Source organism: Orcinus orca, chromosome 18 (assembly GCF_937001465.1).
Source record: "Orcinus orca chromosome 18, mOrcOrc1.1, whole genome shotgun sequence".
Classification (NCBI taxonomy): Eukaryota; Metazoa; Chordata; class Mammalia; order Artiodactyla; family Delphinidae; genus Orcinus; species Orcinus orca.
Genome location: NC_064576.1, coordinates 12,257,396 through 12,271,481, shown reverse-complemented (window position 1 = coordinate 12,271,481; position 14,086 = coordinate 12,257,396). Strand labels below are relative to the sequence as shown.

The window sequence follows — 14,086 nt, the reverse complement described above, 5'->3', positions numbered from 1 at the left end:
ACTTTTCCTGAAATATGAAAAATAAAAATAATTCCCTCAAATAAAATGCTGTGCAATTGACCTTCTCTTTAACATTTGTGCCTACTTGTTCTTCCGACTATCTTTACATTCATGAGTGGACTCCTAGGTGTTAAAAGGCCCTTGCAACCAGAGATCAAAGGGAATTCGAATACAAGGTGACATGTTCAATGTGCCAGTTCTCTCTTATGATTACATTTGTATTATTAATGAATTAGGAACCTCCTCTGCCTGACCGCTAGTGTTGGGATGTCTCAGGGCTGAGTCCTTGGCTGCCTTCTCTCTTCCCCAGGCAATGTCATCCACTTCCACACCTTTAAATGTCATGAATGTGATGACTGAAGTTGATATTTCCAGCCCTGCCCTCTTCCTGATGTCCTGACCCCTCTGTCCAACTACTTGCTGGACATCATCACTCGAACGCCTAGTGGCATCTCAAATTCACCATGAACAAAACCCAACTCTTGTTTTCTTCTCTCCAGACCTTACCCCAAACAGGTCATCTTAATGACATCACCGGTGCTCAGACTCCAAACCTAGGCACCCTTGATTCCTCTGTCTCAGCCCCATCAGGGGAGGACCTACCATGACGCTCGAGAAGCTTCAGCGGCCGGGCCCTGCGCTTGCATAGAAGCCTTGCCGGGAACCTCATTTTCTGTCCAGATTTTAATTTTCCTTACAGAGGGCCCTCAGACTGTGTACGTTTCAGATCCCGTAAAACTTGGATCTGCCTCTGCACCCTGCGTCCTGATGTATTTTCAGAAGAATACTATCTAAATCTGACCACCTCAGACATGATCTCTGTTGATCCAAGCCAGCACCTGCTCTGACCTCGAGTACTACAGTGGCTTCCTAATGCTCACACAGCTTCCTCACTTCTCTCCTACAGTCTGTTTCCTATATAGCAGCCAGAATGATCTTTTGAAACTGTTTTTCAGGTCACATTCCTGACTTACCCCGTTGGCTTCCCATTCCACTTAGAATACGTCACACCACTGAACTATCTCAGTGCCCCTGGGTCATCTAGCCCCTGCTTACCTCCGAGCCCCTTTCCTCACAGCTGACTCCCCTCTAGCTGTACCCTTCTTCCCTGGCTAGAACACACCAGACTCTCTCTTTGCCTCGGGGCTTTTGTACTCGCTGTTTCCTCTGCTTGGGGGATTTCCCCCGTTTCTTCATGTGTCTTCTCACCATTCAAGTCTCAGCTCAAACATCACCTCCCCTCAAAAGACTGTGTCCTCTGGGTGGAGACCCAACTCCTCCCCCGTCATTCATGATCCCATTATCCTCTTCTTGTCATGTGTCACAATAAGAAATGATCTACTCAGTTTACTTTATTGTCTGGCTTCGTTCAAAGGATTGTAAACTCCGTGAAGTTCCACTTGCTCACTACGAACCCCTGCAGTGCCCACTTCAGAGAAGGTGCCATTAAATATTTGCTAAATAAATGACCAAGGGAAATGTTTGTTAAATAAATACTAATATAGTAAAATAGCGTATGAAGAGGTACTACATGTAGAATTGAGGAATATGAACTATTATGAAGTTCTTTTGTTTGTTTCTTCCTTATTAACTGAAGACGGTTAAAAATCTACCCTGCCAGTGGATGCAAGTTTGAGCTGTGCATTGATGTCACAATTAATATTCCATTATGTATGTTATCATAATGCATGAGGTAAAATGTGTATGTCATTGTGTCCAAACTGTAAGGTACTTGCCATAAATAGCAAGTAAATGGAGAGGAAAATATACAGGCTACATCCCATCTGGATCGCCTCTTCGCCCCACGTATTGGCTCAGGAATGCTCAGAAGGTTTGAGGGTTATGAATGTTACCATCCACGTATTCTGAACGGAGCTAAATATATTGTGGAAAAATAGAAAAAATAGGGAAAAAAATCAGTAATTGAGATCTGCATCAATTTCCTTCAGCTCTCTAAGAAAAAGCACTTTTTAAAATACCAGCTTTATTGAGATATAATTCACATACCATAAAGTTCATTCTTTTAAAGTGTACAATTGAGTGTTTAGTATATTTACAAGAGTTGTGCATCCCTCACATTCCAGAACATTTCATCCCCCCAAAGAAACTCCATACCCATTACTAGTCACTCCACATTCCCTCCCTTCCTCTCCTGCCCCCTCCCCTCCCCCAGGCTCCTGGCAACCACGAATCCACATTCTGTCTCTCTGAATTTGCTGATTCTGGACATTTCAGATAAATGTAACCAAAAAAATGTGACTTTTTATGTCAGGTTTCTTTCACTTATAATGTTTTTAAGGTTCATCCACGTTGTACCATGTGTCAGTACTTCATTTCTTTTAATTGCCAAATAATATCCCATTGTATAGATAAGCCACATTTTATCTGTTGGCGGACATTTGGATTGTTAATTCTTTTTGGCTCTTATGAATAATGTTGCTATGACCATTCATGTATTGATACAAGTTTTGTGTAGACATATGTTTCCACATCACCTGAGTATACACTTGAGTAGAATTGCTGAGTCATATGGTAGTTCTATGTTTAACGTTTAAAGAACTGCCAAGCTGTTTTTCAAACTGACTGCACCATTTTATGTGCCCATCAGCAGTGTATAAGGGTTCCAATTTCTCCACCAATCTCTGTACCACCACTTGCTATTGTCTTTTTTATTATAGCCATCTGAGTGGGTATGAACTGGTATCTCATTGCGGTTTTGATTTACATTTCCCTAATAACTAATGATGTTGAGCATCTTTTAATGTACTTATTAGCTATCTGTATTCATATATCTTCTTTGAGGAAGTGTCTATTCAATATTTTGCCATTTTTTAATTGCGTTGTTTTTTTGCTATAGAATTGTAGAAGTTCTTTATACATTCTGATTCAAGTCCTTTATCAGATGTTTGATTTGCAAATATTTCTCCCATTCTATGGATTGTCTTTTCACTTTCCTGATGGCTTCCTTGGAAGCACAAACGTTAAAGTCCTATTTTTCTATTTTTTTTCCTTTGTCTTTTTGTGATTTTAGTGTCATGTCTAAGAAACCCATGCTTAATCCAAGGCCATGAAGATTTGGTCTTATGTGTTTTTCTGAGAATGTTATAGCTCTAGCTCCCACATTGAGGTCTGTGCTTCATTTTGAGATTTGTATTCGGTGCAAAGTAGCAGTCCAGCTTCATTCTTTTGCATGTGGATATCCAGTTGTACCAGCAACCTTTGTTAAAATGACTGTTCTTTCACACTGAATGGTCTTGGTACCTATATACATCAGCATTCTCCAAAGAACCATTAGGATATATTATAGAGAGATTTATTTTAAAGAATTAGGTACCATGATTGTTAGGCCTGGCATGTCTGAAATCGTCGGGCAGGGCAACAAGTGGAAATTCAGATAAAAGTTGATTTTGTAGTCTGGAGTCTGAAATTTGCAAAGGAAGCCAGCAGGTTTTTCTATGTTGCAGTCTTGAAGCAGAATTGCTTCTTTCTCTGTAAACCTCAGTCTTTGCTATCAAGGCCTTCCATTGGTTGAATGAGACTCACTCACCTTATGGAGGGTAATCGGCTTTACTTAGATCAACTAATTGTAAATGTTACTTACATCCACAATACCTTCACAGCAACATCTAGACTAGTGTTTGACCAAACAACTGGGCACCATAGCCTAGTCAGGTTGAAACAAAATTAACCATCACAGCACCCTTGTCAAAAATCAACTGACCACAAATAGAAAGTTTATTTCTAGATTCTCTATTTATTCTCATTAATCTATGGGTCTATCCTTATGCCAGTAGCACAGCGTTTTGATTATTGTAGCTTTGTGGTAAGCTTAAAAATCAAGGTGTGAGTCCTCCAATTTTGTTTTGTTCAAGACTCTTTTGGTTCTTTGTAGTCTCTTGCAACTCATACGAATTTTAGGATCAGCTTGTCCATTTCTGAAAAAAAAAAAAAAGAAGTTGAAAGTTTGATAGGTGTTGCCTTAAATCTATAGATGAATTTGGAGAGTATTGCCATCTTAATATTAAGTCTTCCAATCCATGCATATGGGATGTCTTTCCATTTATCTAGGTCTTCATAAATTTCTTTTAGCTATATTTTATGATTTTCATGAAAGTGTTATACTTCTTTTGTTAAATTTGTTCATGAGTATTATATTATTTTTTGATGCTATTATAAATGGGATTTCCTTAATTTCATTTTTTTGATTGGTCATTGCTAGCGTATAGAAATATAATGGATTTTTGTATATTGACCTTGCTGAATTCATTTATTCTAATAGCATTTTTGTGAATTCATCAGGATTTTTTCCTATACAAGATCAGGTCATCTGTGAATCTCCAGTACAATGTTGAAAAGAAATTGTGAGAATGGACATTCTTGTCTTATTCTTGATCTCAGGAAGAAAGCATTCATTTTTTTCCCAGTAAGTATGATATTAGCTGTGGGTTTTTCATGGATGGCTTTTATCAGGTTGAGGAAGTTTTCTTCTATTCTTATTTTGTTGAGTGTTTTGTTGGGTTTTTTTAAATCACGAAAGGGTGTTGGATTCTGTCAAACACTTTTTCTGCATCAACTGAGATGATCATGTGATCTTTGTACTTTATTCTATTAGTATATTACATTGATTGATTTTCTTATATACTAACCTGGCATTCCTGGGATAAATTCCACTTGGTCATGATATATAATCCTTTTTATATGTTGCTGTATTCAATTTTCTATGATTTTGTTGAGAATTTTTGCATCAATATTTATACTGGTATGTAGTTTTCTTTTTTTTTTAATTTATTTATTTTATTTGTTTTTGGCTGCATTGGATCTTCGTTGCTGTGCGTGGGCTTTCTCTAGTTGCAGCGAGTGGGGGCTACTCTTCATTGTGGTGTGTGGGCTTCTCATTGCGGTGGCTTCTCGTTGCGGAGCACATGCTCTAGGCACACGGGCTTCGGTAGTTGTGGCTTGCGGGCTCTGGAGCGCAGGCTCAGTAGTTGTGGCGCACAGGCTTAGTTGCTCTGCGGCATGTGGGATCTTCCCGGATCAGGGCTCGAACCTGCGCCCCCTGCATTGGCAGGTGGATTCTTAACCACTGCGCCACCAGGGAAGCCTTGTACATAGTTTTTCTGAGTTATTTTTCTTTGGTTTTAGTATCAGGTTAACACCGGCCTCATAAAATAAGTGTTCACTCTGCTCCTAATTTTTGGAAGAGTTTAAGAAAGATTGGTGCTAACTCTTCTTTGAATGTTTGGTAGAACATTCATTTACAGTGAGGACATCTAGTCCTGGAATTTTGTGACAAGTCTTTTTAATTATTAATTCTATTCAGTTCTTTGTTACAGGTCTATTCAGATTTCTATTTCTTGAATTCACTTTCGAAATTGTGATTTTTCTAGGAATTTTCCCATTTCGTCTAGGTTATCTAATTTGTTAGCATACAATTGTTCATAGCATTCCTTTATAATTCTTTTTATTTCTGAAAGTTTGGTAGTGATGTCCTCTTTTATTTCTGATTTTAGTAATTTGAGTCTTCTTTTTTCCTGGTCACTCTAGCCCAAAGTTTGTCAATTTTTTTTGATGTGTTCAAAGAAACAACTTTTTTTTTCTGTATTGTTTTTCTATTTCCTACTTCATTTATTTCCTTTTCTTGTTTATTATTTCTTCTGCTTGCTTTAGGTTTTGTTTGCCCCTTTTCTAGTTTCTAAGAAACTAGATTAGATTATTGATTTGAGGTCTGTCCTTTTTAATGAAGATGCTTACAACTCTGAATTTCCCTATGGGAACTGCTTTCACTATATCCCATAAGTTTTGGTATCTTATGTTTTCATTTTCATTCATCTCAGTATTTCCTAATTTCTCTTGTGACTTCTCCAAGCCATTTGTTATTTAGGAGGGTGATGATTAATTTCCACTTATTTGTGAATTTCCTTTTGTTCTTGAATTCTAATTTCATTTTACTATGGATGGAGAACATATTTCATATGATTCCAATCCTTTTAAACATACTGAGGCTTGTTTTATGGTCTAACATAAGATCTATCCTGGAGAATGTTCCCTATGCACTTGAGAAGAATGTATATTCTGCTGTCGTTGGATGGAGTGTCTTACAGATAGATATGTTAGGTCTTCTATTTCCTGTCAATCTTCTGCCTAGTGGTCCTATCCATTATTGAAAGTGGAAATTGAAGTCTCCAACTATTTTGTTGAATTTCTCCCTTCAGTTCTGTCAAGTTTTACTTCATGTATTTTGGGGCTCTGTTGATAGGTACATGTGTTTATAATTGTTAAGTCTTCCTGATTGATTGACCCTTTTATCATAATAAAATGTCCTCCTTTGTCTCTGACAACAATTTTTTCTTAAAATTTATTTTGTCTGACATTAATATAGTCATTTCAGCTCTCTTTTGGATACTGTTTGTGTGTATATCTTTTTCCATTCTCTTATTTTCACCCTATTTGTGTTCTAAGAAAAAACATTAAACTTAAAAACTAAACTGTGGTTTTTAAATCCACTTACCACATTAAATGAAAATAATCAACATCAAAATTATAAAAGATATTCTTCCTTCCCCCATCTCTTAACCAGTCCTGATTTAACCCATAAGGATTTATTCCACAGGATCAAATTTGGAGTCTTACTTACCTTCTAAAGGTTCACAAATCTATTTAATGTCCAGCCAGCAGGGAAAGGAAATTCCTAAGCGAGGAACATGCTCAGAAAGTGCTGTACCATGTCTTCAAATCCCTGAGACTCAACTCGGAAAACTGGAAGCAACGGAAAGCCCTATAAGGTAACTGATTTTCACTTGGTGACAAGTCACTTCCTAAATCTAAATGAAAAAGGTATTCAGGACACCTATGTTTAGCTAGTTGGTTATTTTATTCTCTAGGAAAGCACAGTCCAATAAAAATATAATGTGAACTACAAATGCAAATCACATACGTAAATTTTAAAGTTTCTAGTAGCCATATATTAAAAAGAGAAAATAGTCAAATTTATTAATATAGTTAATAATGATAGCTTATTAGTAAATATAATAATATATTTTATTTAACCTAATATAATATCATTTCTACATGTGACCAATATAAAATTATGATTCTTAATTTCCTACTGTCTTTGAAATTTACACTTAAAGCACACCTTAATGCAAACTAGCCACATTTCAAATGATCAATAGCCATAATGGCTAGTGGCTGCCACATTGGACAGTGCAACTGTAGTATTTAAAGCTGAAAATGGCCTTGAAATCCTCTGTGCTGATCAAGTCAAACCCCAAAATTTTTTCTTAACCGCAATTATTATGCATTGCTTATATAATACGAGTATAAAAACGTAATAAACAGGTAGATGTGCAATCAGCATTAAATTTACAAATTTTGGAGGTTCCAATCTGCATTAGTAATGACAGCCAGCATTTATTAAGCGTTTGCTCTATGCCAGGCTCTATGCCAGGTATTTTAAAACATGGTGAAAGGTACTCCTGTTATCTCTATTTCATAGAAGATGAAACTGGGGCTAAGAAAAGTTAATTAACTTAGGCAAGATCAAGCAGCATGTACGTTGTGAAGCCATTATTTGAACTCTCATGCTGGCTGGCTCTGGAGCCTGTGAGCCTGGCCTCCAAATTCTACTGCCTCCCTAAAATGAATCCAACCACCGGCAGACATGCGGTGAATTTCGTATGTAAAACTATGAGAGAGAGAGCAAAAGGAACGGAGGCCAAATTTCCCCTGCCTGTGTTCCATTCAGCAATTTGCTGAGGGCCTATTGTGTGCAGTGCCCTTGGGAATAAGGTTTCACTCACCCCTGGCTGGCATGCTCTGACTGAAACTCACTGCTCCAGAGAGGGGCTTGAACATTTTGATAAAAAGCAGCTGAAGAAATGTGAACTGTTCAGCTTTTTTATTTTCAGTAAACAACTTTTCAACAGTTCTCATCTTTTTTGCTGGCTCTTGTCTAGGCAACTGATAACATCAGTACGGGAAAGAGAAATCTTCTTTATCAGCCCAGTGTCTATTAACTATTCTTTAATCCATCCACATACTATTTTATTCTGCATAATTGAAAGACTAATAGAAAATATACATATATATTTTATACACACACAACTGTGATTACACATTTATATCACATGTAGCTTTAAGAGTAATTACTTATTTAAGGTCTATTTGTTATTTAGCACCCAAATCCATCTAACTAATAATAGCTGACAATTACCAAGTAACTACTATGCAGACACCATGTTATGTGCATTTACAAATACTATCCTAACTTTTACAGCACTCCTATGAAGAAGTATTATTCCCATTTTACAGATGAGGAAACAAAGCCAACCTTTTTTCTTTGTACCATGTTAACTATTAATACAAACATCTGTAAATAATACCATCACCTTAAATCTGTGTACAGTTACAGATTATAATAGTTTCATTTATACCATGTAAACTGACCCTCATAATAAGTAGTGATACAGAAAGTACATGTGCTCACAACTACCAGGACAAGTAACTGTAGTTCTTTGGAGTCCTGGAGCAACTTAAAAAAAATTACAGAGTGTTCATTTGGGAGAACCTTACTTTATTTACATTCAGCACCCGATAAACCAGAAATGACAGGCAAGACCAAATTCTACCACAGCTGAGAGAAGCTTTCACAGAAGTTTTATAGGCCTGATTTCTCCAGCCTCCTCCCATTTCTAGAACATGCCCATCAACATGGAAGCCCATAAAGCCAAGAGCAGTAGCCAGAGAGGATTCTGATGCTCTCTCATTAAGGAGTCTTGCCTCCTGTAGTATTATATCATGATCAGACAGACAGTGCAGTGCCTTGTAACAAACTTCAAATATCCTAAACTACCTAGATTTCAGGTCCCAGTTGAGAGAAACTTGCAGTTTTCCATTTTTCCAACCTCACCCTTTTGTACAGGGAGTTGTAACCTAGCAAATATACCTCCAGAACTTAATAGAGGTCTCATAAGCTAAAGAGAAAGGCATCAAGAGCTGGCTGTTTTCCCAGTTAATCTGCCCAAAGCAAAGGCAGCTAATCGGGAGTGAGCAGGATTAAAAAGTTTTCTGCGCCTCCATTTCATTTCCAATTATAATGTGATGTTAGAACTTTCGTGACTAGTAATATCATACCTTAACAACCATTATTATTCCATCTTATAGATGAGAAATTGAGCTTTAAAGACATTAAGTGCCTACTCAAGTTCACATAACTAGTAAGAAACTAAAGACCCAAATCCATTCAACCCAAGTTCAAGGTTCTTTACCTTATACCATCTAATCTGCTTTGGAAATAAATGTCTATTCTTGTGAACTGCCTTTATACAATATCTGAGCTATTTTCTTTTGGGAAGAGAACACTCATAAAACAAACAGGACTCTCTCCATGGGAAATCAGTTTCAAGTGCAATAAATTCCGAGAAGGCTGAGCATTACAGACTCTCCAAAAATGGCAGGCAGGCCTGCTGCTGAAAGGACAGTTCCCACCTAATAGGTTTTCTGGATACCAAAACTGGTCTCAATTGTCAGGATGTCTGTTATCCACCCCAAGTTTATAGGAATTTCTCCCATTAGGGAATCTCTTTATTCATTACCCTTAAAAATCTCCTCCTTCCCTTTTGATTAGATGCTTACAATATTAAAATAAGGATGGGCTGTCACTGCATATTCTAGCAGTTGATGTCACCACTAATACCAACTTGTTTTGTCTCTAGCCTGAAATAATTTTATGCTTTTTTGCCTCATCAAAAAACAAGCTTCCTATTTAGACAAATCCATAGAATTATGTCAGAATTTCTATTATTTAAGAATTATTTAACAAATATATGTAATCTACACAGTCATTGCCTATAAAAACACATATTACAACAGGTGTTAGATCAGGCCATCCTCTGAGCAAGTGTGTAGGCAACTCATCTTACTTCACTGGTAACTAGTCACTAAAATGGGTGTTTTAGTATGTAATCCCCCAAATCTTAATAACCTTGGGTGAGGTAATAAAGCCTCCTCAAACTCCAGACATGCCCACTGCAAAAAAACAAAACAAAAAAACCAAAATCTACCCCAAATTAATGTACATAATGGTCTGTCTTTGAAGAAATGTATTATAAGAATGACAAATTGTCACATCTAAGAAACATCAAATCTACCAAGCTAGGTCGGCAGACCTCTTATAGAGAACCCTATCACTGTCACAGATAAAACTTTCTAAGGGAGTTTTTTCCACGAATCAGTTAGAATCCTTTACAATATCTTGGTTGGCAATCACAATTTCATGTGGATCCCAGGCCTCAGCCCAGGGATTCTGGACACAGTGACCTGGATTCTAACGTACAGGCAAGGTTTATCATTCATTCAAAAGCAAACGTTTTAAGTGGACCTTCAAAGACCAGAACCTCAACAGAATAATCAACAGGAAATTGAATTCCCTAAGTTAAATACTATGAGCGGCCAGAAGTGTAGTAGTCTCTGTCGCACTCAGAGCGGAAACTTCTCACTAGAAACTGTCTTTTTGAGGCAGAAATGAATTGTGTTATTTTCTCCACCGTCAACCTTAACCCAATGCGTTGGACATAGTAGGGGCTCAAGAGAAGTGCCCTTTGATTGGAACACTACTGCTCCCTCAGCCTTTGGCAGCTCCAGAAAAGGCAGATTGGGATATTATCTATGCATTAGTCTACTTCAGTTGAAACGAGGTCTCTGAGCCCCTAAGGACGGATGTGAATCAAACATTTATTGAGAAATCAACCCTACAAGCCTGTGTTTCTTTAGGAAAGGCGGGGGGGTCTTAACTTTCCTCTATCATTGAAAGAATGGGACCCCAAAACAAGGAATTCAAAGGAATAGTCTAGGATCCTGGGGTGGGAAGAGGGGGAGGCAAGTGTGCTACGTGGCCACTGAGGACGACAGCGGGCTGGGACTGGGTAGGCCTGGCGGGGGGGCCTGGGCCTGAGTAACCCCTCTTCCGGGTGAGTCACTGGTGAGCCTGGTGGGAGGAAGGGGCGGCCTGAGGCATAGCCCTTGGGGAGGTCGGAGGGTCTGACTGATGGAGGGATCTCTGGAGCTGGGGGTGGAATTAAAGTAGGAAGTGGATTTTGAAATCCACTCTGAGGTGGGGCGTCTAGGGCTCCAGGGGCCGGGGGACTGGGGCTGGGGGCGCTCCTCGGGTCGCAGGGAGGGGCTGCCGGGCAGCAGGGGAGGAGACTTGCCAGCCCGCGGCGCCGAAATCTCCCGCGCTCCGGAGCTGGCCCCTCCTCCCCAGCCGGGCCTCACGCCCCTCACCGCCGCCAGGCCCGCCAGCCGGCTCCTCCCGCTTTCCCCGCGACGCAAGCCGCGGCCACAGGAGCCACCACGTCCCCGCCCCGCCACCGCCCGCGCCAAGCCGGGCGGTCGGTCGCGCCCCGCCAGTGACGGCACTGCAGGGTGCGTGGCCAATCGGCTCGGCCCGCGAGCAGACGGTCTCGGCCCCGCCCCTCGCACCCAGGGCCAATGGGGTACCGGCGCTGGCGGCCTCGGTGGGGTGAGGGGTCGCGAGGCCCCGCCCTGTCCTCCCCTTTCCCCTTTGCCCCGCCCTTTCCCGCCCGGCCCCCAGCCCCGTGTAGCTGCTGGTGCCGGTCCTCGCGCTGGGCCCGCCCCCGCCCCTCCCGCCGGCCCGCCAGCGCGCCTCACGGCTCCTGTCTCCCCTCCCTCCTTCTCTCTCTCACGCCTAGTGCAATGGCGGCCGGCGCGGCGGAGCAGCAACAGTTCTACCTACTCCTGGGAAACCTGCTCAGCCCCGACAATGTGGTCCGGAAACAGGCAGAGGTAACCGAGCTCGCCCCCCCCCCGGCCCCCGACTCCGCGCCCCGGCCGGCGCGCCGATCCTTCCCGCGACGCCGCCCGCTGGGCCTTGGCCGCTCAGCCGCGGCGGCGCAGGCCGGGCCGGGCGGGCGGCGGCCGCGCAGCCCACGTGTGAGTCGGCCGTCGGCTCCCAGCGGTGCCCCCCGGGCCCTTCCGGCCCTTGCAGCCGCGGCGCCAGTTGCCTCCCCGTCGCCGCTCGCGCACACGTGCGGCCGCTGCTGACAAGCTGCCCCCGCCCAGATGGGGAAGCCGGGCGGCGGGGTGGGGTGTGGGGCGGGCCCCGGGGCTCCCCTCGCCCCTTTCCCGCTTTATCCCTCTGGGCGCCTCCCCCGGCCTTCCAGCTGCGATCCCACCCTGCCCAGCGCTGTGGTCCCCCAGACCCTGGCTGCTCCCTGACCCGTCACCCCTGCTTCTCTCCTGCCCCTCACTCTTAACACACCGTCTGCCCCTCGCTTCCCCATCCCTTCCTATTGAAATGTGCCTTGCCTTCTCGCCTTCTTTCCACCTGTTTACATTTAGTCCTCTTTCTCGTTCTGGTTCCTAACATCAGAAGCCGGATTTCCCTCCCCCCTCCGCCCCCAGTTTTGTGAAGTTGCCGTTACGATTTCTTTCTAAGCAGCTTGCACCGTTAGTTTGCCCATCCTTCGGATACATTTTGTTTGATCTCTAGAGATTTGTGGTCTCATAAATGGGATGTTCTGGGACTTCCGTTGTCTAACTGGGCCAATGCCATATATTTAAGCCTTTAATTTCACTAAATCTAGCCTGAATCTCTCTCTTTTTTTTTTTTTTAACAACCTCTGGCTCCTGACCTCCAAAATGTGGAGCTGTAGATAAAGTTTCAAGAGACAGTATTTCAAATGTCTCTGCAAGTTCATTTACCAGTGTAGCTGTAAGGCACACTTGGTTCTGTAGAAGACTGTTGTTATACTAAGCCCTGAGATGCGATTTGAGACACTTCAAGGGAAGGGCAGAAATTTTCCAGTTCCTGTAAAGTGCGTTATCAGACCCTATCCTCAAAGTTGATTATATATGGAGTTCTTTGCAACCATGTGATTGAAGATTTTTTATAAGAGTCAGTGAAGGATGTTCAGCCAGATACTCTTACGGATCAAAAATTTATTTGGTACATAGGTAATGAAATTGGGGGACAAATCCTCTTCTAGATTCACGAGCTTTTATAGTTATTTTTAAAATCACAACATCATTCTTACTTTAAATAGATGGAGGGTCTGCTGCTTATGCTTAGTGGTTTTATGATCCGTGAAGTAAATACACTGGAAGTTCAGTTCTGAATGAAAAGCGCTTTAAACAACTATTAACTTTATCCTAATGACTTTCAATTCATTTCTTATACACATTCAGGGTAAAAGTTCAAACTGCAAATAGTTTGGGTTTCTTTTTGGCTGCGCAGCGCGGCTTGTGGGATCTTAGTTCCCCAGCCAGGGATTGAACCCCGGCCATGGCAGTGAAAGTGCTGAGTCCTAACCACTGGACTGCCGGGGAGTTCCCTGCAAATAGTTTTTTTATGCCATTCCCCAAAGGTAAGCACTTTTAAGTGTCTTGTGAATCTTCCTTGCAAATATCCTTATAGGCGTGTATGTATACGTTGATTTTTTTTTACATGAATGGGCTTATAGTACGCATCCTGTTGTGCAGACTTGGAATTTTCACTCAGTATATTTCAATTGCCACATAAGAGGGTTTTTTTTTAAAGCAGCAATGGATGCTCAACCAACCACCTATGAATGGATGTTGAGGTTTCCATTGTCCTGCTCGTAAAAATAATTCTGTACATTGGAGTACATGTATATTATCTTTTCAGACTTTAACAGGTTTATTTGTAGAATATTTAAAAGTTGTATTTGTCCTTACCTTAGAAGTGATGTGCATTTTTAGTTGCATCAGCTTGCACTGCTATCAGAGGGATGTGATGAGCCTATAAAATATTTGTACTTAGAAGTGATGTGTATTTATTAGTTGCATCAGTTTTCACTGCTATCAGAGGGATGTGATGAGCCTATAAAAACATTTTAATGCTTTCTGCTAACTCTAGAGGTAATTTTTCACCAAAATAAGTTCTTAATCCCAACCCATGATAGAAATTTCCATGTGTTACAAAGCAGAACAGCATTGTAATTAGTAAGCTAGTTTAATTCTCCCTCTTCCCTCCAGTTGCTTAAGTCTCTATTGTCAAGCCTAGTGGGGAATCTCTCTTCTATTGAACTAAATACCAATGTCTGGTTTA

General features: G+C 41.3%; 1 protein-coding gene and 1 long non-coding RNA gene across 3 annotated transcripts in view; one reads left to right on the top strand and one right to left on the bottom strand.

Annotated features, from left to right (window-relative positions):
* Positions 1–925: 925 nt before the first annotated feature.
* Positions 926–11,517, bottom strand: LOC125961950 (uncharacterized). Its single transcript, XR_007473144.1, has 3 exons — positions 11,281–11,517; positions 6,635–6,756; positions 926–3,935 (listed from the first exon to the last, which is right to left on the bottom strand). It is a non-coding gene; the product is annotated as an uncharacterized LOC125961950 (long non-coding RNA).
* Positions 6,677–14,086, top strand: part of IPO5 (importin 5) — a 45,958-nt gene continuing 38,548 nt past the window's right edge. The window contains exons 1-2 of one of the 2 annotated variants that reach the window (XM_033435107.2): positions 6,677–6,782; positions 11,709–11,802. In XM_033435107.2, coding sequence (XP_033290998.1) covers positions 11,713–11,802 — 90 coding nt within the window. In that variant the 5' untranslated portion in view covers positions 6,677–6,782; positions 11,709–11,712. Of the gene's footprint in view, positions 6,783–11,616; positions 11,803–14,086 lie in introns of those variants that run through there. The other variant, XM_033435106.2, reaches the window with a different exon arrangement.